We start from the raw sequence: 23,083 nt of genomic DNA, 5'->3' as shown, positions 1-23,083 counted from the left end.
GACATTTCCACTCAAGTTCTGGATGAAGATCCTTTTAATTTAGGTCCCTCTAACTACAGCTCAGCGAGTTTTAGTCTGCCATCAGAACAATCACTTCATATCACTGGGTTTGAGAGGCTTGTTCTGAATAACCTGGCAGACTCTTAGGGAGGAGAGGGGAGAAGAAAAAGGAGAGGGGAAAATAAGAAAACCTCCACACTTTATTCTCAGCCCCAGACAATCCCCACACACACAGAAAAATCCCCTGAAGTAAGAGGGGTTTGAAACCATTACTTGCTTTTTTTTTTTACCTTCACACTTTGCACAAATAACATTCTTTTGCAGTGCCAGTTTCCTTGTAATACCATTATATAAGTCTTCAAGAGAGACACCTAACTGGTGCACAACATTTTTGCCTTTAAAAAAACAGAAGGGAAAGGTTAATACTTGTTCAGCTGTTGGGAAGACAAATGTTCATGCACAGTCTCACTGAAGAAATGCAAACTTCATTCCAAACTCTGAACACAGCTTAGCCCCCTTAAAAGCATGTGCAGTTCCATCAGCTTCCACTAAGCTGCACCCATTTATATCCAAACATAAAAGTTGAGCTGTAATTAAGCAAAGCATCATTAAAGCCACCCTATCCCTGTCCCTACTCCTAATTTTATAAGCTTAACTGAAACAGCAAGATGCAAGGACACTACCAGCTTCAGATCTTTGAATTTAGAAGTTGCTGTTATGCCTACCTATGAATTTCCATGCCACTTCAGAGCATAATTTCAATGATTTTACAGCAAGTCACTACTTGCTCCTTCAGCAGGCATTGGGCATGGAAAAGACAAAAATCACACTGTGCTTTTGGTAGCACTCTGTGCTCAGTTTCACAGAATTTCTCCCAAATATTTTCATGAGATTTAATGTTACTGAAGTTTAAGTTGATGGTGTCCTTTGAAGCAGGTTGCCCAAAGCATATGAGCAAGTGAGGCACAGATCTGGAAAAAGGTAACTTAAACCAGGTTTAATTCAACTGCTGACCTACTAATATTTCCCCCTCCCCTACAGACTACCCACACCCCCTTTAATAAAAAAAAAAAACACAAACAGAACTTAGCAGAAAAAGATTGCTATGGCTAAGTTACGTTATCTACTGTATTAGAATCTTAATGCTAGAGTAACTAGAAAAATCATAGTTTACTTATTCTATTGTTGCAACAATATCCACACTATGTGCACTTAGCAGAACAGCAGTACCATAGCACGGTGTTTTATGCTGAAGTGCATGGTTAGAGTTTCTAGAACTTGTTTAGAACTGAGTACCTCTTCTCTCTCTATTCATTCGGCCTCCACCACCAAAGAACATGTCAAAGATGTCCATGGGTGAAGAGAAGCTGCCGCCACTCAGGCCTCCTTCTTTAATAGCCTGCTCCCCACCCTGGTCATAGAGGTCCCTTTTCTTTGGGTCCGACAGAACTTCATATGCCTGGGATATAAGTTTAAACTAAAAAGAAAAAAGAAGCTCTGAACAGCTATGACCAAGAGGAAAAGTAACCCTCTCATATGCAACTCCACCTTCAGACCCAGCCCCTACAGCCCCCTCCTGTAGCATTGGTGTGTTTTCAACAGGAAACTCCTATAAGGGTACACTTTTGTCCAGGAAAACCACCCCCTTTCTCCCTCTCCCCCCTCCTCCCATATTTTAATTTGGCTTAATTCAGAGTCACATCCAACTTACAAGCATATGCAGACTATGCTTGGATGGCTGTGGTGGTTGTAACCACCACTCTAAGCTCTAAGGAATCCCCTGAGAGGGACACGGTGCTGTCCCCCGAGTCCTGCAGGTCCCCAGCTGCTCATGGCCCTGGTGCCAGCCAGCCCTGAGCTACCCAGGGATCCTCCAGGCCTGCTGAGCTGGTACATCCAGCTACAACTAAACAGGGATTGATGTGACCACACACTGGGGCTGCTTACTCATCACAAACACGAGGACTTAGATACGAATCAAAACACCCACTGTATCAAAACAACCAAGGATTTTTTTAATAGCTATAAAGAATTTCCTATTACTAAGGTTACCAACTGAATTTTTAAACGTAATTTGCTATTACTGAACGACTACTTCCATTTGAAACTTGATTTGCTTATGATCAGGTAAAGTAGTGTAAGCAAAAAAAAAAAAAAGGCATGCCAAGAATAAAAGCAGAAAAGGTTACCTTTGACTACCGTTTAACTTGAGTTCTGTAAGTTAGTATACTAGAGACATAAATCTGGAGTCTCTATTCCTATGTTAAGGTATTATCAGACCAGCTTTTAGACAAACAATCCCATCCACAGTTTTCCATAGTTCTCGGATGGTGGTGCCCATTTACCCGCCGGGCCAACACGTGGAGCTGAGAGGGTCTGTGCTGAGATCGCGCTTTTGTTGCACACAGTCCACCCACGTGCGGCCCAGCGATCCCCTGGGGATGGTTATTACCTTGTACATCAGCATTAGCATTTTTCCCTAAGGAAAACCCTTCCTGTTCAGGGACACGAACCCACCCAGCATGGCAGTGCTGGCAGCTGGACCCACCACCGGCCTTTGTAACAGCACGGTGGCCACTGGGACGCTAAAAACCCTTCCAGCTTTGCCTCTTTTAACCCGCACCTCTGAGGCTGATCTACTGCAACCACGGGGACACTGGGAGGAACCACGTCCAAAAAGAGGAATTCCCGCATCCCCTCCGCCCCGCATGGGTCCCGCAGGCCTGTTCGAGACCTGGGAGCGGGGGAGCCTCCATGTAATGGTGCAGGATTTAAATTACAGCTGCGGGCCCGCTGGATGGAACAACGCCCGCTCTGCGGGGGCGCAACCCCTCCTGCGGCCTAAGAGGCCCGGCCCGACCCCGGCCCTGCCCCTCGCAGGGGCCGCCGCAGCCGCCGGGAGTCGTCGCCGCCGCCTCAGGGCGGGCAGGAGGGCGGCCCAGGGACTCCGGCCTAGCCCCGGCCCCAGCCCCGGCCCCGGCCAAGCGTACCCGCTCGCCCTCGCTGGGATTCTTGTCGGGGTGGTATTTCAGCGCCAGCTTGCGGTAGGCGCGCTTGATCTCCTCGGAGGAAGCGTTGGGCTTCACCTGCAGGATGTCGTAGTACTCGGTCTCCTTCACCATGGTGGCTGTGGGTGCCCGTGGGTGCCTGCGGGAGGAGGCGCCGCGTTACCCCGCGTTACCCCGAGTCACCCCCGGGTCACCCTCGCGCTCGCCCCGCGCTCGCCCCGCGGAGGCCGCTCGGGCCGCGCTCACCCTGGTGCCGCCGCTGATCCCTGTGCCGGTGCCGGTGCCGATCCCGGTGCTGATCCCGGTGCCGATCCCGGTGCCGGTGCTGATCGCGGTGCCGATCCCGCTCCGCGCTCCCGCCGCCCGCTCTGCGCTCCCGGCGCGGCCCCGCCCCCTCCGCGCCCTTTATACGGGCCCCGGCCGAATCTTCTGGAATGACGCCGCGCGTGACGTCACGACTGGAACGGTCTGGAATGGTCGCGCGTGACGTCACCGGCGGCGCGCGCCGGGGAGGAGCGTGGGGCGGGGCCCGGGGCCGAGTCTGAGGCCGGAGCTGGGGCTCGGAGTTTAATTTGAGATTTTGGAATCAAGAGCCCTGAATATCCTTAATCCCACAGTCTGCACAGCTGAGCTGACGGGACGGGCCTGGCTTTCCCACAGCACGGTTAACACACAAACCTGTACACGGGCAGTGCACTGACGAGCAGTTTGCCCCTCAGTATGAGCTGCGAACTAACAGCCAGGCTAACGTGATAATGCAGGCCTGTTCTTACCTCTTCTTTATACGTAACACGTGTAAACACAGTGAAAATTTATATTTCACTATGTAGTGAAAGTTTCAACATCGTAAATGTGTTAAACAGAGGCTTTAGATAGGCTTTTTCACTAGGGTTAAAATGTGACTATGGAATTGAAAATATATTTTAAAAAACCCTTATTTTATACGTTTGTATTGTAGAAACAATCACTTCTGCCTAGGCCAGAAATCTTCCATCTGCGTCAGCTTTAGACGGACCTAAAATGGGGCGGGCCCGGCTGGGGCCGAGGGGGCTCCTCCTGAGGGCGGGACGCGCTGGGGCCACTCCCGCAAACCCCGCGGGCCTGAGGGGCCATTTCACGGCAGCCGCCTCAGCCGGCGGCGCTTTCCCTCCCTTCCCTGTGGAATCCATTAATTCCCGTCCGGCGGAGCCCGGCGAGCGCCCTGGTACGAACTGCCCCGCGCTGGGCCGCGGGTGCCGGCTGGGCACTAGATCTGCTTAATTAGTAGGTTGTGCTCCTGATGCCTTGTTCCTCGGGATTTGGGGCCTTTTAAATTAACTGGGCTGTGTTCCTGCTGTGTATCTGTTACTCGCCCTTTCCTCAAGCTGGCCTGGGGAGAGCAGGCTCGGAAGCTGGGGTAGTTTTCCTCTTTCTCCAGGCAACCAGAGGTCCCCAGTTAATTATTTACTGCTCAGGGAAAAGGAGAGTACTGGTGCTGGTGTGGGACCTGAGCAAAAGCATGTTTTTGTAGAAGATGGCAACTTAATGCTGAAAAATACAGAAAAGCTGTATGAACTGAGAACAGATTTTGTTTAAACTTGAGTTGAGTAGAAGTGCTTACGAGCCACTTTTTTATTCCAGGAAACAGCTCTTCATTCCTGGGAACAGTTTTTTAAAGCCAGAGCATCTCCCCTGGTTATGGTAAGCCAAAGGTTGCAGTGTCCTGCCCTGCCAACTCCAGCACAGGTTAGGAGTCAGGGGGACCGGGAAGCAGAGCCCTCCTGTGTTGTCTAACAGTGGGAAATGGAGAAAAAGAAAATGGGGGGGAAAAAAGCAATGTGGGGTCTGAATGAAAATTTGTCATCATTTAAAGCTCTGGTGCTGTTATAATGAACTTCCTATGTGTTTCAGGTAAACCCTATTAGAAGATTGAATTAGTGCAACCTGCTTGTATTAAACATGTGAATGTACTGAAGAAGGGGGAGCTAATTACAGGAGAACAACCCAAAATATCAGTGAAAGGAACAGTTCAAAACCACAAGAAAGAAATCAGTGTTGGTAACTAGTATTTTCTCCAAGCATAAATATCAGCAGCTGAACATGTAAATTTGTGTTTTGCAATTGTGAAATTATAGTGACAAGCAAATACAGAAATTATTTTCTAAAATAACTATGGTAGGTTACTCTGTAAACTTGTCAGCTGAGAACAATATATCCCTTTTTTAAGGGAAAAAGAAGGTTTATTCTAGTAATGGTCTTCACCTTAAAGATAAATTCACCATAATCCTGTAGTCCTGAACATAATATTTCTATTTAAGAAGAAATGATAGATCTGTTACTAGCTTTGCAGTAGCTGAATATTTCAGCAGATGAGAAGCTTTCAAAGCACATATTGAATTTTAGAGCTCAATTTATAACATGTTGTAAAAAGACAGTATATAATTTCTGTGAGTAGAAATCCTTGCGTAGGCATGTGTAGATATTGGTAAATAGAATAAGAACTCAGACTGGTGGGTGGTTTCTTACTGTTAACATTTGTTACTAGTAGTAACAGCCAAAAACTTGGCTGGTGTGGATCTTTGCTTAAGGGCATTGAGCCTCCTGCTTTGTTTACTTTCCTTTTATTAGAGAGAGCTATCAGGTTACACTGACTTTGAAATCCAAGATTTGTTTTCTCCATCTTTGGTTCCAGTTGATGCAACTGAAGTCCTTATTTATTCAAAGAATTAGTGGGAAAAGTAGTAAGGGTTGGTGTTTTGGATTCCAAAAATAGGAGAGAGAGCAGTCCGTGGGTATCCTTTGCATCATCATGTGCCTTTACAATGCAGACACATTTCTCAGCACTTCTGTGCTGGTTCCTTTACTCAACCAACCTGGTGATCAAGGGTATCTGTACCCAATTCTGTTTCTTTTGCTACACACTTTGCCTCCTTAACTCTGTGGTTGCTAGCCAGCAGTTGCTTACCTACTTTCCAGATGAACAGCTGATTTCTTTCACTGCTCTTTCCCTTTCTTTCCCTCCTGCCACATGTAACATCTATCGCCGTGTCACGTTTTACTTGCCCAGCGTCAAAATAGGTGTAAGCAGGAAAACAAGCAGAGACTTTCTGTGCTCTGCAAGGAGGCAGGACTGGCCTGGAAAAGGGGAATAATTAGATCTGCTGCTCATTTCATTTAATTGATTCTGAAATGGGTTCTGTTTGCACAAAACAAGAGTTAAACCACTGCCTCCCCCCTGACCTTGGGAGCATGCGGCATCTTTATATGCTACAAAAATTATACATTTATCTTTTAATCCCTGCTATGTCAAATACTCCCAGAATCTACTTGTTTGCATCTCTTGTCTTTTATCTGGCCATATTACCATTTCTCCTTATTGTTGAAAGCAGCATCCTGGAGACACAGGTAAGAGGACAATCTGCTGAATTGCAGCTTCTTGCAGCTCCCTTGATTTTTGTGAAGAAGTGCCAAGAATAACTTTTATTATAAACACCTGGAAAAAAAAATCAGAAATCTCAGGGCTGGAAACTTGTGTCTGTTCTCAGTCACACTAAATTTGTGTAAAGAGCTTCAGTACTTCCTCAGGAAGGTGAAATTAGAATCACAGCAGACTTTCCTTAGTGTTGAGCTGGATTCTTTCAAGCATCCAAACCTGAACAGGTATCACAATTTCTACAAAGCTGTTAGGAAAACACTCCTGGAATAATATTTTTAACCTATCATATTTAGTCTTATTAAAAATGTACTTTAAAAAGTCAAGTATAACAGTTCCATGTAATGGCCCTTTAACAGTACTGGACCCAGAATTAATATCTGAAAGGGATGTTTTACACAGAAATTCCTTGGGAAAATCGTTTTGCTATAGATGGAGAGTAAAAGATCTGTATCTGCAATAAAATTTAGATGATGGCATTTGCTTTGAGCTATTTCAAGGCAGTGTACAGTGAGTGAGTAGCATCTTTAGAGGATTTTTCTGAGGCAAATTTAATTAAAATTTGCGTCAATCTGTAGTAATTAATTTTAATTGCTAGTAATGCAGAAAGAGTAAGAAAGACCTGTTTTCATAATGCAGTTTTTATTGGTTAGAGGCTGGGCATCTCTAAGTGGTTTGGGCCTGTAGAAAATTTGACTGCAAATATGGCAGGATAAAAGAACACCTATAGGTAAATGTGAAAATGCAGCTACTTACTTTGAGTCTAAACCAATCTTTTCCTCAGAAAGAAGGAGCCAAATAGTTTCTGGATGTGCCTGCCCTCAGACCAGCTGTTGTTTTGACCTGATAGGATGTTCTGCCTCTCTCCAGTTGCTCAGAAACAGCTGCCTCTTTCTCCAGATGTGCATTTTCAGCTCCTTTCCCCCCTCCCCAGAACCCTCTTCCTTAGTTAGTACAAACTGGTAGTTACAGGCAAACCTGATGTATTTTTTACTAGCACTCAGACTCCAGAAGCTTTGCACCAACTACTGTCTTTTTCTCTGTATTTCTGGGGAACAATTCCCTAGAAAGCAGAATACATTGTCCAGAAAAGCAAAATGAAAATCCTGTTGCTGTGGTGTGGTCAACGAGAGAAAACATTTTTACAGGGAGGTTGCTGGTGGGAATTTGGTGAAATATGAATACATTCAGCTGGCTGTGCTTGTGGGTAGCAAAAGGCTTTTTGGGATAAACTGCTTCACCTGATGAAGGGACACGAGGCAGTCTCTGTTTTGCCTATGGATGCTGATTTGAGTATGGATAAATTCTCTAGAGTTCTGCAAGTGTAGGGAGACCCAGGTAGGGGGAAAAATTCTCCTTTCTCTAATCTGAATTAGAAATGAATTAGTGTAAAACACATATGTGAATTTAAAAAGATGTTGCTTGCCTGGAACTTTTCATTGTGGAATCTGCCCTCAGCATCATATCCCTGGCCCAAAGCAGTGTAAACTGGTTGGTCTTTAAGCTGTGGGTTGAGACTCACTTGTTTAGTAAGACTTAAATGGAGGCTTTGCCACAGTAGTGCTTGAAGACAAGTTTGGATTTAGTAGTTTTCATAAACCCTGAAACCTAGTCTCATTTAACAGTAACTGTGGAGCTAATTTTGTTTTTATTTTAGCTACAGTGTTTTAGCGGCCAAATTAAATCCTTAATTTTATGAGAAACTGGGAAAAAGAAAGCTCTGTGAATGTATTGTGTGTGAAAGCTGTAAATAATCACAGTAAATGCAATTAAGAGCCTTTGAGGAACGTAGCAGGCAGAGGGCTGCAATTAGTAGCAAGTTGAAAAGCTGCCAGGCTCTGAGAGAACTGATTGAAAATAATGAAAGAAAGATTAGAAGTGGTGCCATTTTATAAAGCAATGTAACAAAGCCTTTGAAATAGGAAAGGTAAAGGTTATATAGATGTTTTGCTGGTGGCTGTCGTGGGGTGAGGGGTTTGGTTTTCTAGACTCAGTGCTGGAAGACTGGAATAACAATGGGACTGCCCGTTTAATATCATGATATCATGTTTGTACCAAAAAGTATTGTTTTACACTAAGAGATTTGTTACCAGTTACATGACTTAAAAAAAAAGGAGGGGGGGGCTATCACACGGTTGCTTGAACTGACTGGGATGAACAGCAAGGAGCATCCAGAATTAGGGAACTCCTCCATTCATTTTAAAGAAATCCAGGTTTTACGGTGAACCATCCACATTCCCATTCCTGCCTCCCAGGTAAATAGCTGGGGGAGTGTCGTGTTGCCATAGCGGCGTTTGTGAATTAAACCTGAACCATCCCGTCCCAGCCACGCTCCACCCACGCCGGGGCTGCTCGCTGACCTTGGTAACAACGTGGCTTTGTTTGGGTCCCTCTAGTAGTTCTGTGCGGGATCTTGTGACGGTGCAAGTTTGTGGGGACGGTGCCTTCAACTCTGAGGTGTCAGCTGCAAATTTGTGGGAGAGACCTGCAGAGCAGAGGGTGTGAACAGTGCAGGGGCTCCGTTTGCCTCTTCTGGCCCTTCACAGCTTCGTGTGCCTGGCAATGCCCAGAAATCTTGACCTGTGGCTGCAAAAAGCAGCCCAGCCCACCACAAAAATTCAGTCTTGTTGCAGCTCGTGTGCAGGTAGGTCTAGGCAGAAAGGAAAAGGATCAGAGCACCGTGTAAGCTGTGGCATGGAAAAATGATTGGAGGTGAAGGCCTTCCCTGCTGAATTCTACACAAGTTGCCAGCCTCATTTGTTAGGATTTATTTCTTGAAACTTGAAGGGTGCCTAGGAATGTACCAGAACTACAAAGGCAGATTTTGTGTAGAACTGTTTCTTGCAGCTTGAGCCTATTGTTCAAGGGACAGGAGTGTTTGTAGCTGACAACTGCAGGAAACCTACAGTTCGTCACAGTCGTGAGTTTTCTGCTACAGTCACGTGATACAGAGTCCAAAAGCAACTCTTCACCAGTTCCCCCCAGTAAATCCCCCTTGCTTCCCCACTTACCAGCCCTGCAACTCCCCTTGTGATGGAGGAAGTGATTTATCATTGAGGAATCCTTGATTGTGTCAAAATACCAACTGTAAGTTTAAGGAAGATTATAGGAAAATCAACATAAACCAAAAAAATCCTTTCTAAACACAGTGTGTGTAGAAGACATGTATATTTGAGGTTTTCTGTTGATTTGCTGAAAGTACAAGCTTTAGCCATGAGACCAGCTTATTACCTGGCCACTCAACACCCAGCGTGCAACCCAAGCAAGGTAACAAGCAGTTGTCTAATTGGATTCCTTCATATAGCATGTAAAACATTTTAGATTATCAGAAGAATAAAAAAATTAGTTTTCTTGCAACAGTTTTATTATATTACTGCAAATTTGATTGCAAGCCCAAGGAAGATACCTGAGGCAGCTTCCTACAAAGTCAGGAACAAAAGTCAGAGCTTGGAGAATTATCCCAAATTGAAGGAATTAAATCAATCCTGACAAAAATGAATTTTTGCTGCATGAGATGACACATTTTTACCATTGAAATATCCCCTGTTCTGTGTTTGGGTGTTTTCAAAGCAAGTTTCTGCTGTGAGAATAGACCCCTTAGGTCTCACTGCAAGGTTCTCTTTCTTTTCACTACAAATTGCATTGTCTACAATCACATATCTGGATGTGGTGTAAGATACTCTGGAATAAAATCCACATCTTTGTATAAAGTTAACATTTACTAGTCTTAGATACTCCTAATTGCTGTGGCTGTGTTTGAACTGTAAATTAAACATTCCAGATGATGTTCTCTGGCTCAGCATGGCTCACATCCCTCCTCCTCTCCAGACAGGGTAAGCATTAACACCATCTCCAGGTTATCCCCTGGCTCAGGGAAATTCCACTGCACACAGACCAAACCATCCCAGGGAAGGTGCTCACAGTGGGTGGCTTGAGCCATTCTCTGGATCTTGTTTTGTTGACTAGTGTAGCAGTGGCCTAAGTAGCTGCACCACACTTTCTTACATCCTGGGCAGTAATTTGTTCAGTCATGTGTAGAAAATTCCACATTACAGGACAGGCCTGGCCTGGCGAAGCCGAGGAAGTGCTGGGGTAGTTGTGATGCTGGAGGAGGGGCTTGGCTGTTGCAGTGCTGGGCTTCATAGGTATAATTGACTTGAAGGCATTTCCTAATGTAATTAATCTGCATTTTCTTTGAGAAAATAGCTTCACTGAAGGTCCTTTTTCGAAACTAGAGTTAATAAATTTAGAATTGCTTCAACCTCCGTGAACGCAGTTGTCGGAAATCTTGGCAGAAGAAAAGATTTGCATCTTGAAGCATTGTAGACTCATTAAAATTCTTCTCATGGATAATTAAAGAAAAGTGAGTTAAAAGGAAAGTTTAACAGTAAGCAGCTCACAGGCACTGCGACATTTCAAGCATGTTAAAATCAGAAAGAAACAGCTTTTGTGGCTGCAGTCTCCTCCTCTTGTGTTACGTGGTGGGTTTTTTAACAAATAACCAGTTACTGTTGGTTTCTTCAGTTGTCCAAGTAGTTTATTTCTGCCTGACCCACACAGTCCTGTAGCATATTTGTGCCCAGCCTTGGAGGCTTTGTCAGGATGCCTAACAGTGGAGAGACTCTCACCAAGCAGCCACAGGATGAAAATGCAGGCAGTGTTTCAGGAAGCCATGAAAACGGGTAAAGTAGCTTGAGCATTTATTTTAATAAACTGACCTACCAATTTTTCACAACTTAGGTTTGTCTTGTACTGCAGCCACAGCTTTGCCTAATGGTGTCTGTAGTGCAGAAGAAGGTGCATCTTTTCAGGCTGGAATGAGAGGAAATTGTAATGCAGGGTCTAAATGGGTTTATTCTCCTGTGCTAACTTCTACTGTGACGTTAAACCTGACAGCATCTTTCAGTATGGGCTGTGTTGCTTGTGTCCTTTTGGCATATATCTGGCTGGAGAGTGTTTATTTTACAGCACAGAGGCTCTTTAGCCCCGGGGTGGGCTCAGCAGGGCTTTGTGTCCAGCAGTTCTGACAGGTATGTTCAGCTCCTGGGGCTCAGCTGCTCACAGCAAAAATATGGAAGAGTAGCTGAAAATACTGGTCAACTTGTAGAGTCTTAAGATTCAGAGTGTTCAGTGGCTTTTCTACCATGAGGTGGTTACAGGCACCCTCAAATACCAGAGAACAGCAAAGTCCAGGCAGTCAGGAATAAAGAGCCTGTGCTCCTGTGCCATCCCTGCTGTGTCTCTGATGGTAAGAGTGGCACTAAAGACTCTGGAAGTTCAGTAGTGGTTGCTCTGCATGTCTTACAATGCACATAATCTACTTGGAATGGACTTTAAAAAAATACCCTACCTGCAGCTATGGAAGTAGGTCTCTTCCCTTCTGGATTTGGGGGACTAATCCTTAGATGATAATGGATCCTTGTGATAGACCATCTCCCTCCCCCAAAAGGCAACAGAACTTATCCAGGTAACCCATCTCTTAGAGAACTGAATTTTAGAACAGTTTATTTTAATGCTTATATTGCCTTTTACATGTAAGATAATCCTACTGGCTGCTATCTTCTTTCTGTCCTAGGCAGCACAAAAGTAAAACATTCTTGTTCCTGTTGCTCTGGAGTGGTGTCTCCTGTTAGAGAAAGCTGCCCATCTCTAGAGTTTCTGGAAATACTTACTTTAAAAATAGAGCAAGACATCTCATGGGAAATATTTTAGCTTCTGATTGTTGGAAGTTTGTCAGGATTGCTAAGTACTAATTATTCATTCCCAGAGACTGAACTGTTTTATGATACTTAGTCTTCTGTTAAGTTAAATGTAACTTCACACTTTTTTAGGCAACAACTTGCATGATTGGAAGATTTACTTGAGCCTTTCAGGTAAAGGATTGTTGGGATAATTTCTATCATAAAGGTTTCTTCTGTTCTGGGCTTTGTAATCCTGCATAAGAATCATAAGGAGCAATCCAAAGATTTAAGGTTTTCTGAACAGGAATAAGTGAAGAAATCTTTGAAAAGTTTTGAATGTGTTGGTGTTGCCTCTGGAATCCTAATACAGTTAGTACAGGAATTGTCATTTTCTGTTTAATCTGTCCAAAGATCATAAAACAGTGTTTGACTTGTGATCAGTATAGACACATGTACCCTCTGACTCATGAAAGTTAGGATTTTGCTGAATCAGTAATAATGCCTCTATTTTAGTCCACACATGCCTCTATTTGTGACATGCTTAAGCAAAAAAGAAAAGTTTCTGTGTTTTCTTTGCTGAAGAAAAAAAAGCTAGAGGAGAATTTAAAAATATACAGTGGTTTGCATTCACAGCAAACAGGAAATTTAAACTTCCTGTACTAGAAAGATGTAGAGCATTCAGTTTGTTTTTGAATTTCTAGTGAAAGAATATCACAGGCACTAGAACTCCAAATACTTACGATGTATTCAAAGCCCTTGGCATAAAACCTCTGTGTTATTTTTTTGGAAGAAGTCAGGGCATGTTATCCTGGTAAATAGTGTTGTTTACCTGGTGTGGTTTAAACTGAGGTAGCAAACTCAGATACCTTTTCCTGTGTGCTGGAAGCAGGATTCCAGGTAGAAAGGACTAGATAAAGAGAATAAAATCCTAGCAAGCTGGAAAGAGTTAAAAAAGACCTTTTATAAGGCTGCAATTGAATCAGTGTGACCTAAAAAACGAGGAAGAGATGAAATAATGAGTTCTGTGACCTCAGTGTGCTGCACTGCCTGCAAACAGCCAGACAGAGGCAGCTACTGGAAGATTTCTGCTCCAGGTCTGGGTTTTTGCTGTGCAGGGGAGAACAGAGCCAGAAAATCCATCCCAAGGTCAGGGCAGGGTTGTAGTATGCTCCCAACTGCTGAATAGAGCCTTTTTGGGTGGAATAAAAAAGCCTGGGTTTATTGTTCCTTTCTTCCTATTCAACCACATAGTTCCCAGCTACCCGTAAAACTGGTCTGTCACCAAAATAACTGCCCTGATTTTTGAGAATATTTATTCTTAACAAGGGAAAAAAATATTTTGGTTCTCTCTTTTGCAAGCAAGGATGTTCTCCTAGAAGGTGTGTGCCAAGTGTGTTATGCAGTAAAACGGGTCTCAGCTGCTGACTTTATCTCTACTACTTTGTTCTTTATTAAGCATTTGTTTGGCTTTTAAATGTACCTTGGGGAGAGAAGAAGTTGTCTGAGTAATTTGGGAAAGACTGGCTTCTTGTGCACTGTGCAAAGCAAACTGATTGTGGAATCAGCTGACCCCTTTTGCAAGAGTAGGAACATGTCTGGGCTGATCCGTGGCCCCCTTTTTGAGTCTCATAAGGGGCATGAGAACCAATTAGCAGCTAAATCTAACCTGTTCTTCGAGGGCAAAGGGAAATTTTAAATAGAATTAATAAGGAGTGTATTATAATATTGCCCTCATTTGAATAGAGGAGTAATTAGTAAATAAGGTAACCAGCCATCACAGACAGCAGTCCTTCTGTCCATGAGGACCTCCTGTGGCTCTCTTCTTTATTCCTTCTTACAGGAGGAATTTAAATGTAATAGAAATTAAGGGTTTAAAGAACTAATGTTGTGTGTCATTACTGTGGGGTTTTTTTTCCTTTATGCTGTAAAAAAATGAGAAAACATCTTCAGAATGTCTTGGGTAACAACTGACAGCTCCTCAGAGTCTGGAGGTGCAGTATTTGCTGCTTGGCCTTTCCTGTGCTGGTCACAGATTTCTGTTGAGCTGCTCAGCTGTCAAAACTGTGGTGCTGTGTTGATCCAAGTCAGAGTGACTTTATTGCCTTTGTCTAGAACTCTAGGACAGATCTGTGATTCTAAATTTATTGTCTTGGGCTCACTCCTACAATGTATCCCCAGAGCTCTGTTTTAAAATATTGGATTTGGCTCTTGCAGGATGCAGGGGGAATGGGAAAAGGGTTTCTCATGAACAGGATCCAGATGAAGATATTTGGTTTCTGAAGTTTCTAGGCAAAGTGCCAGAATCATTACAGCTTTCAGAGGTACCCATAGGTAATTTAAGCCCTTGCTTTTTGCTGCCAGAAGAGTTGTCAGATGAATACTTAATGATTCCATCTTGAATTCAAATGCCACAATGAGCTGTTGAAAATGTCTAACACCCAATGAAAAGTTCTTAAGAATGTGCAGATGTAGACCCAAAACACTCCCCAAAGCAGCTCTGATGCAGAGTAAGGCTGGTGGAATGTATGGAGCTGGGTTGTCCTAGAGAACATGGAACAAAAGCTGAGGGAGGTGGGAATTTCTCAGTGGTGGAACAGGGATAAATATTTAGGACACTTGTCACCAAGAATGAAGCAGTCAAAGACAGTCACTGATTGGAAGAAGGATGTTTTATCATCCACTTTATTGTGGATTACTTAAATAATCAACCAACCAAACTGTAGGATTTTAGAGGAGGAACTCACCAAGTCATCCTCAGGAGAAGCAAGCAGTGAAAGATTAAAACAAAATTTATGGAAAAGTTCCCTCTTGGGAAAATGCATATTTTCCACTTCAACCTGTTTTTTTGTGTATTAAATCAGATTAATAGTTAGGAAAGCCAGTTCAACAAAAGTGTTTGAGAAAGGAGGTCCTCGTGCAAATGGGGCTCTGCACACATTGCTGCCCAAGATAAACACCTGTGTCTTACAAAATGCTTCTTTGGGCAAGGCAAGCAGAGAAAGGAGTTTAATTATGAGGTGGAGACTGTGTTGTAAGAACTGTGAAGTAATGCTGCTGCCATATGGAGGTAGGGGAGCCTGGAAATGATGTGCTCGGAGGGACAGCGAAGCAGAGGAAGGAGCTGCAGAGCTTTGGGTCATCACAGTGAGGGCAAAACACACCTGAGCCTTCCTGAGAGCCACTGAGGCTGGAAGCAGGGCTGTGAGAGCACTCCCAGGAGCAGCTGGGTGGGATTGCTTTTTGGAAAAACATGGAAGTGACAGGGAAATTGTGTGGACTCAGCAGACACTGTTACTGAGCGTTGCCCCGTTGTTGGCTGTGTTCTTTGTTGCAGACAGTCTGCAGGGTGGTTTGTTTTGAAGGGACAAAAGCACAAAAATCATGCAATAGTTTTAGAATAAAAACTTGGGAAGGTAAGTGGGCCTGAAGTGCAGTGATGTGGTTGACCAGAGCCAGAGCCTTGCACCTTGAACATACCATTCCTCTAAAATTAGGCCTCACATAAACCCCAGCTTATCTGACAAGGTGTACTGTGAATGCAGAATCTTCAGCAGTGAACATTTCTCATACAGTAAACCATTAGAAATAACTAATTAATAAAAATACTTGCAGTACATGGTGAGCTCACACACGTGGTACAACAGTACCCAGGAGCAAGGTGGGAGTGGAGAAGCTGTGTAATGGGAGAAAGCTCTGCATGGGAATACCAAGGGAGGGAGGAGGAGATGGTATCAATCCTCCTGAATCCAGCAGCAGAGGTCTGGGAGCTGAGAATGTGGCTTCTGGGTGAAGGCTTAGTCTGAGCTACTGACTGGTTTAGTTGCCAAAAAATGTTTGTTTAAGTCTTTGTGAGCAGCTGTGAATGTGACTTCCAGACTTAAAAGTACTTTGGCTTGCTATATGTGTGTAAAGGGTTATAAGTAAATATGCTGAAGTCTAAAGGAATACCTTTACCTGGATAATATAGTAACAATTTACATATATAACTGTTTGATAACTGGCTTATTTTTGCAAGTTTATAGAAAGCTGATTTATTTTTTAAAAGTTTAATAAGCCCTGTAGAGTAAAAACTTAACATTGACAACGTTACAGGAGTTGAACAATAGTGATAAAAAATAGGAACACAAACAGAATATGAGATGTCTTTTATTTGCCACTATACATAATCTGTTTAATGAATAGCTTCCCCTCAAATCTCATGATAATATGACTGCTGCAAAACAGTGTTCATATTCTCTTGGTGCAATTCATGATATTAGAAATCACTCTGCAGAATTAAGGCCAAAATATATCATACCCTAGAACCTAAATTTTTTAGTTTTTTAAATTGAGAGAGATTCTAACCTAATTACACAGGACAACCAGTGTATCCTGTAAGGCTTATTCAAGTGAGAATTTCTGTACAACATTTTCTCCATAGAAATCGTTGGTTTATTATCATATTAAAGGCTGAGTTTATAGATTCACTTCAGTTTTATTGTTAGTATTTTTTCAAAATTTTGCTGTGAGGAAAGAATTTAGGTGACAGCAAATATCTGACTGTATTTGACCTGGAGTATGAGTTGCAAGCAGAAATTCTAATTACCAGAGAAGGAAACAGAGAGCCTGTGGAAGGAAAAGGCTAATCCCAAATTCCCTTAAAACAAAACAAAAGAAAAACCTATTGCAATTAGTATCACAGTCAGTAGTGCCATTAATCACTCAGCATCATTGTGGTAACAGAACAAACAGCTTTTCTGGTGTGTAATTGGCAGAAGAGCATTTTGTAACGATAAAAGTGGAGAGATTTAGCTGTGGCATTTAGTTTCTGCAGTTACAATAAGAAATGATACTGTATGCACTGCTGCTATCAAAACCACTTAGATAAAACCAGTAATGGCTGTGCCAGCAAATCCAGATGGGATGCTTTGCTCCTGGTGAGTCATCCCAGCAGGAAGGACTGTCACTTCCATCAGTCATTATTTTACCTCACCCGCACTTTGCTTGCATGGCTTTGCAAAGATAAATCTCACTAGAGCTGTGATTACAATCATGGAAACACTGAAGGAAGGGAAGCTTTCCCTTTGTTGTTCCAATATATGGAATTTTCAGATTCTTGCTTTCCAGCTTGGCCTGATGTGTGGGAACAGCTTCAGTGGGAAGTAGCATCCAGCTGGCAGAGGGCAGTGGTGGGAGCTGCAGGTGGGTTGTGCTTGGCCCCAACCCCCTGGATAAGCCAGTCAGCCTGAGAGTTCTGTGCCTCTGTCTCAGGTGAAGGGAGCGTGTTGAATGAGGTCATGTTTGCTGGAATGGTACCTTGAAATTAAATCCCAAATTACATCAGGAAATGCTGTCATTCAAAACCCACCCCTGTTAATGGAGCCATGCAGAACTATGCTTTGTTCAGTTCTAGCTGATCAAGGTTTTGTAGCATGATCTCAGTTTGTTCTAATTGACTCGTTCCAGCGACCTCCGCTGTTCAGTCCTCTCTGGGTGGGATTTGTGCAGGTTTTTGTGTATTACCTTTGGAACTGTAAACTTCCAAGGCAGAAATCAGACGTGGAAAATCCACTTCTAAACTGGTAGCTGGATTTTGGAAAACGCTGGCCCCTGCACTAAGAACACTGAATAATTTATGCAGAACCTCGGTCTTAATAAAATATTTAGGAGCCCAAGTCGAGATTTCCAAAGCATTCTGGCTTTGCTGAGGCATCTCAGCCCCGAGCTGGGGTTCTGCAGTGCACTCTCTCCTTGCTGCAGTGTGCTCAGCAAGCTTGGGCCAGGCAGTCCCTCTGAATTCTGCTCAGTTCAGTCTTGAACAATTCCAAATAACACAGCCATTCCTGGGGGCTTTACTTCAGTTTTAAAGGAATAACTCCTGACAGGAGGTAAAAGGAAAGACATCAAAACCCACATGTGTTCGTTCAGAAGGGATGGGATGGTTCTGAATATCCATGGGAATTGTTGGTGGAAGAGGAAATTTCTTAGTTGTTCTTTCAGGGCAAAAAAAAGCCTCACTCTCAAATGGATCCTTAATCCATGGAGGGAGGTAACAGCTACCAGGCATGTGTGTTCCCAGCTGTAACACTCATGAACATGCTGGATGGGTAGAGCTCCTCACACAACTTTTACTTGGTGAAGCATTACCAGAAAGAATCCAGAAATTCAGACTTGGTGGTTGGTTATTTTTCTATAAAGGGAACGTAATATAAACTGAACCAGAAGCCTATAACAGCTGAGACTAAAGCAAACTAAAGAGATCTTAATCTAGGAAAAGTCACTAATGATGTTTATTAAAGTTTTGAGTAGCCTCAGAGGAGGCTCTTCTGGTACATTACTGCAGAGCTGTTTTCCTTTGTTTTGTTTGTTTTGTAAAATAATAAAAATTTTAAAAGCTTTATTATTCAGAAGATACTTAAAGGAAAAGATTTCACTGGATTTCAAAACATCAAATGCAGTTTTTCTGTAAGATAGGAAAAAATTCAAGAACTATGAAGTGTTTTGAGACGGCAGATAAAACACATGTTTTTAAGTTATTTCAGGTGGTTTGCTTTGGTTTTATTCCCAAATATCTCTTCCTGGTCTGTCATTCTCTCTTTGCAGCCCCAGTTCATTAAGTCACCATGTGTCAGACACAGGTTTACCTTTCAAAATGCTGTATAATCCCCTTCTATATTTAAATTACTCAGGTTCTCATCAACATTCGCCCTCACCAAACCAGTGCCTATTTTCAGACCCCTTTTTGCTTATCAGACAAGCCCTTTCATGCTTTGTCCCATTATGCCTGTTGACAAGAGAGGAAATATCCTCACAGGCCAGATTAGTGATGACTCCTCGATTTCCTTCGGCTGCTTTTGTGACCTGAGACTCGGGAATCTGGGGAGGAGGAGGAAGGGAGGAAATGAACTGGGATTGTCACTTCTGATGGGTGAAGAATTACAAAGTCTGCTAAACTATTGTGAAAGGGACCCAGCGTGGCTAAGGCATTTTTAAAGCATGATTTCATTGTGAATAACAATAATAAATTCTAGGAGTGTTCCACATAGAACTATTTTACAAGTGTAGTTGTTAATATGGGATAGGAAATGGTGTCTGATGTGGTGTTTGGTCCTGCTGTTTGTACCTGACACTGCTGGGTAGAAAATGGCTTTTGAAGTTGTTATTTATTTGAAAGTTGGGAAGGGCATCGTTTCAACTTTCTTTTCCTACATTTTGAGTTAATTTATTACGGTGTGAAAGGGAAGGACTTTCTGAGCTTCACTCAGGACTCTGCTGTTGAGAGGAATGAAGGAAATCCTAACTTGCTCTTGAAATGAAATGAGCTACATTAAAAGGTCTTTATGCTGCTATTCATGAATAATCTGCAGTTCATTGCTGTGTGCAGTCAGTCATTTCTAAATGCTTAGTTATTGTTTGGATATTTTGTTCACGTAATTCTTTGCAGACTTTTTGGGTTGGAGTTTGTATTGTGCTTTAAACTTGGTCTGTTTAAGCCAGGAAAAGTTAATGTCATCCATGTGTTAATGATAATTTGTTGTGTTGGGGAAGTTTTTGAGAAACTTTATTATTATTGTTGTTAGGAACTGAATTGCCTTCTCTTCCTTAAAAAAAACCAACCAAAAAGCCCCTGACCTCAGAGCTTCAACAGATACCAACAGTGACAACTTCCAAGGTGTTGTGATATCAGTACAGGGGAGGTTCAAAATTGGTGCCTTCATCTGGTGTATTCCATGATGTTGAACCCAAAAGTATGAAATAAGGAATGTCATCCTGAGTTTGAAGGCATTTCCCTGTTTAACTGTGTTTTAGTGGAGCTTGCAACAGAGTCAAAAGGTTCTTGGTACCTCTGAGCTTCCTAATTTTACCAGTTTGTATTTTGAAGTGTTTGGAAGCTGTGTTTTTATTTCCACTTCAAACCATTGTGTTGATTGCATTGGATCCCACTAGCACTCCTGGATAACTTTTTAATAGTTATATTTTCTTTTAGAAGCTTTCCAGATGCCCAGAGTGTCTGCAGAGATTCCCTGCCCCGTTTGGAGGAGACCCAGGGTGAAGGCACAGAGCCAGCAGGTGAGCCTGTCAAAGGTGATCCTTGGACATTTGAGCTCTTTTTTGAATTCTTTTTGAATGTAATTTGTATTTCTATTTTAGCAGGTTATGACTGATAATTTTTCAGGGCTGGGATAAGGAGAGAAAAAACCAAAAATAAAATTGAAGTGAGTCTGGGCAGCTGAAAAACTTTCAGGAGCTGTAAATTTGCATGGATTCAATAGTTTCTCCCAGTTTTTGTCTGTATATGAGGCAGTGGCCAGATAAGAATGAAAACCAGACTGATCCCATTTTAAATCCCACAAATTGTGTTACCTTTGGCATCACAGCCTGTTCCCCAGCTGTCACCTGGGGAGGATTAAAGGAGCTTTGTTAGCAGAACTTTGTGAGGGTCCTTGCAAGGTTTGCTGTCCTGAGAGAGCTCCCTGTTGCCTTGGTGAGGCTGCTACTGGTATCTAAATGTGCTCATTTAACCAGAATATTTGTTCTTAGAGACAATTGGAGCAATGACTGCATAGATATCAGATCTATGTAGGAATCTCCCATGTGCAGATTTTATACACATGTGTAAATACATACCTGTATGGATATATCTTTGTTTTTTAGAAGGCAGTTCTTTGACACACAGTAGATTCATTCCCAAAATTGACCTGCCAGCTCTATGCTTTTTGTTCTTTCAGGAAGCAGGAAATAAATTTGGATGGATAAAGGTGATAACTAATTTCTGGTTTCCAATTTTCAGGGTATTTATGGAACTATTTGAGGCACACATTCTATATTTAGATTATTGCCAAGGCTGTGATTCTGCAGAGTACTTGTGTGCTCAGGAAGGCTCTGACCTATTTTTCTAAGAATTTTTCTGGGACTCTGGTTACTGCTGACAGTACCTACCCTGCCTTCCTCCCAGAGGTTGCTGCTGGCTGCAGTTTAGAGAAATATGCTCAGGAAGGAATGCACATGCCATGCAGCCACTCCTGCAGAGGTGACCACAGCTCTGCCACAGAGGTGAGGAGAACAATGAGGGGAGAAGCCATTCCAGCTGTTCCCTCATAATTTCCTTGCAAATACAAGTGACACCTCATCCATTTTAATTAAGCAGTTCCTTTATTGCTGTTTAGATCTTCTAAGCTGATGAATCAGGAGCTTACAATTTGTTAGACTTTGTCTTTTATTTGACTTTGAGAATCTGTGGCACTGCTTGTTATCCATTTAAATGAGAAGCAGTGTTTGACTTGGACACATCACACTGCTCTGCAGATGCTGAGTGGGAAAGTGAGGACTGAATTTCAAACACTTCTCCCAAATAATCTTTCGTGAGAAGGAAGGTCAGTGTCTAATTTCAGTGGGTCTACATTGTATATAAAGAGAAAAGGAGGAGGTTCTGATGTTTTCTAGTTGTGCAGAACTGTCTTTCTCGCTTTATAATTGATATGTTCTGCAACCTCAGGACTAAATTTGTTCAGTGAGGACTGCAGATTGTTCTGGAATTTATATAGAAGCTCATTGCTGTGGAAGCAGGCCAGATTTGGGGTTTTCTAATGCATCTGTAAATCCAGAGTACCCTTACTGATGGCAGCAAGCATTATATAGACTTAAAACCATTATATTGACTTAGAAGAGAACTCATTCGTGCTGGCTTTATACTGATGGAATCACAAAGTAATTTATGTTGCAAAGGACCACTGGAGGGCAACTAGTCCATCTCTGCTCATAGGAGGGCTTGTGGCTTTGTTCAACTGAGTTTTGAAAACCTCCAGGGATGGAAATTCCACAGCCTCTCAATCCCTCTTCTTAGGTTGAGTCACCTACATTGGAAAATAACTTTTCTTGATCCAGCAAGTTTTCCTTGCTACAGCTCATGTCCATTGCCTCTTGTTCTTCTGCTGGGTGCCTCTGAGAAGAATCTGTTTTCCTTGCAGCACCCTCTTTGGTCTGTGGCAGGCAACAGGGAGATTCATTCTTTCTCTTCTCCAGATTGGAGGAACCCAGTTCCTGCAGGGGCTTCTCCTACATGGTGTGTTCCAGGCCCCTGACCCCTGGGAATCCCTGTCCTGGGCTTCTGTCAGTTTGTCAGGATCTCTATCTTGCACTGGGGCTCCCAGAGCTGCTCCCTGCTTCAGGTGCACCCTCAGGAGTGCTGAGCAGGGGAAACCATCACCTTCCTTGATGTGCTGGCTCTAATCCTGCCAGTGCAGCTGGGATGCAGTCAGCCCTCATCTCCATCGGGACATCCAGCCCCCAGGAGCCCCAGGGTTTGTCCTGCTGAGCTGCCAGCCGGTCCCTGCTGGGGCATTGGGTTGTCCTGCCCAGGGTGCAAGACTTGTGTTCACCCCTGTGGAGCTCTGAGGTTGTGTCAGCCCATTCTTTGGTGTGCTGAGGTCCCTCATGGATGGATTGTCACGGTCAGTTCCTCAAGTTTGGGGTCATCTCTGAAGCTGTGAGTGTTCTCTCTGTTGTCCAGGACAGCAGTGCCATCACTGAACAGTGTTGTTCTCAGGAGTAACCCCTGGAGAATGGCACTTGTAATGGCTTCTGGCTGCACTTGCAATTGTTGACCATGGTTCTTGAAGACTAGTTATCCTGCCAGTTTTTTATCCACCTGTTCCTCCAACTGCACCTGGTTCAAACCTTCCATGCTGAGCTATGTAGGACTTGTTAAAGACCTCGTTAAAGATGAAGAGTGAACAACATTCCACTGCTGCTCTCACCGTGTCAGAGCCAGTCAACTCATCCTGGAAGGTGGTTGGGTTAGATTTCCCAAGGCCAGATCAGGTCTGTCCATTCTGGCTGGTCTCAGTGACCATTTTATAGCCCAAAATGATTTCTAGGAGAGTTTGTTCTACAGCCTTTCTGTAGACCGAGGTGAGGTTTCTGTAGGACTGAGGTGAGGTTGATTGGCCTTTAGTTATCTGAGTCCTCTTTCTCCTGCTTTTTGAAGACAGATGTGACATTTG

General features: G+C 43.2%; 2 protein-coding genes across 12 annotated transcripts in view; one reads left to right on the top strand and one right to left on the bottom strand.

Moving 5' to 3' along the window:
• Positions 1-23,083, bottom strand: part of DNAJA4 (DnaJ heat shock protein family (Hsp40) member A4) — a 62,259-nt gene that overhangs the window by 2,308 nt on the left and 36,868 nt on the right. The window contains exons 1-4 of one of the 3 annotated variants that reach the window (XM_051770427.1): positions 3,255-3,371; positions 2,991-3,147; positions 1,297-1,477; positions 291-395 (exon numbers count right to left, since the gene is read on the bottom strand). In XM_051770427.1, coding sequence (XP_051626387.1) covers positions 291-395; positions 1,297-1,477; positions 2,991-3,122 — 418 coding nt within the window. In that variant the 5' untranslated portion in view covers positions 3,123-3,147; positions 3,255-3,371. Of the gene's footprint in view, positions 1-290; positions 396-1,296; positions 1,478-2,990; positions 3,148-3,254; positions 3,372-23,083 lie in introns of those variants that run through there. The other 2 variants (XM_051770428.1, XM_051770430.1) reach the window with 2 other exon arrangements.
• Positions 3,393-23,083, top strand: part of ACSBG1 (acyl-CoA synthetase bubblegum family member 1) — a 42,963-nt gene continuing 23,272 nt past the window's right edge. For 2 of the 9 annotated variants that reach the window (XM_051770418.1, XM_051770417.1), the window contains exons 1-2: positions 10,946-11,102; positions 20,068-20,150. In XM_051770418.1, the coding sequence (XP_051626378.1) occupies positions 11,023-11,102; positions 20,068-20,150 (163 nt within the window). In that variant the 5' untranslated portion in view covers positions 10,946-11,022. Of the gene's footprint in view, positions 3,475-3,573; positions 4,213-4,628; positions 4,734-4,898; positions 5,046-10,945; positions 11,103-20,067; positions 20,151-21,036; positions 21,135-23,083 lie in introns of those variants that run through there. The other 7 variants (XM_051770423.1, XM_051770422.1, XM_051770426.1 and 4 more) reach the window with 7 other exon arrangements.

This window comes from Manacus candei, unplaced genomic scaffold (genome assembly GCF_025592945.1).
Source record: "Manacus candei isolate 608988 ecotype Guabito, Panama unplaced genomic scaffold, ASM2559294v1 h1tg000119l, whole genome shotgun sequence".
Classification (NCBI taxonomy): Eukaryota; Metazoa; Chordata; class Aves; order Passeriformes; family Pipridae; genus Manacus; species Manacus candei.
This window is presented reverse-complemented; position numbering and strand designations above follow the sequence as displayed.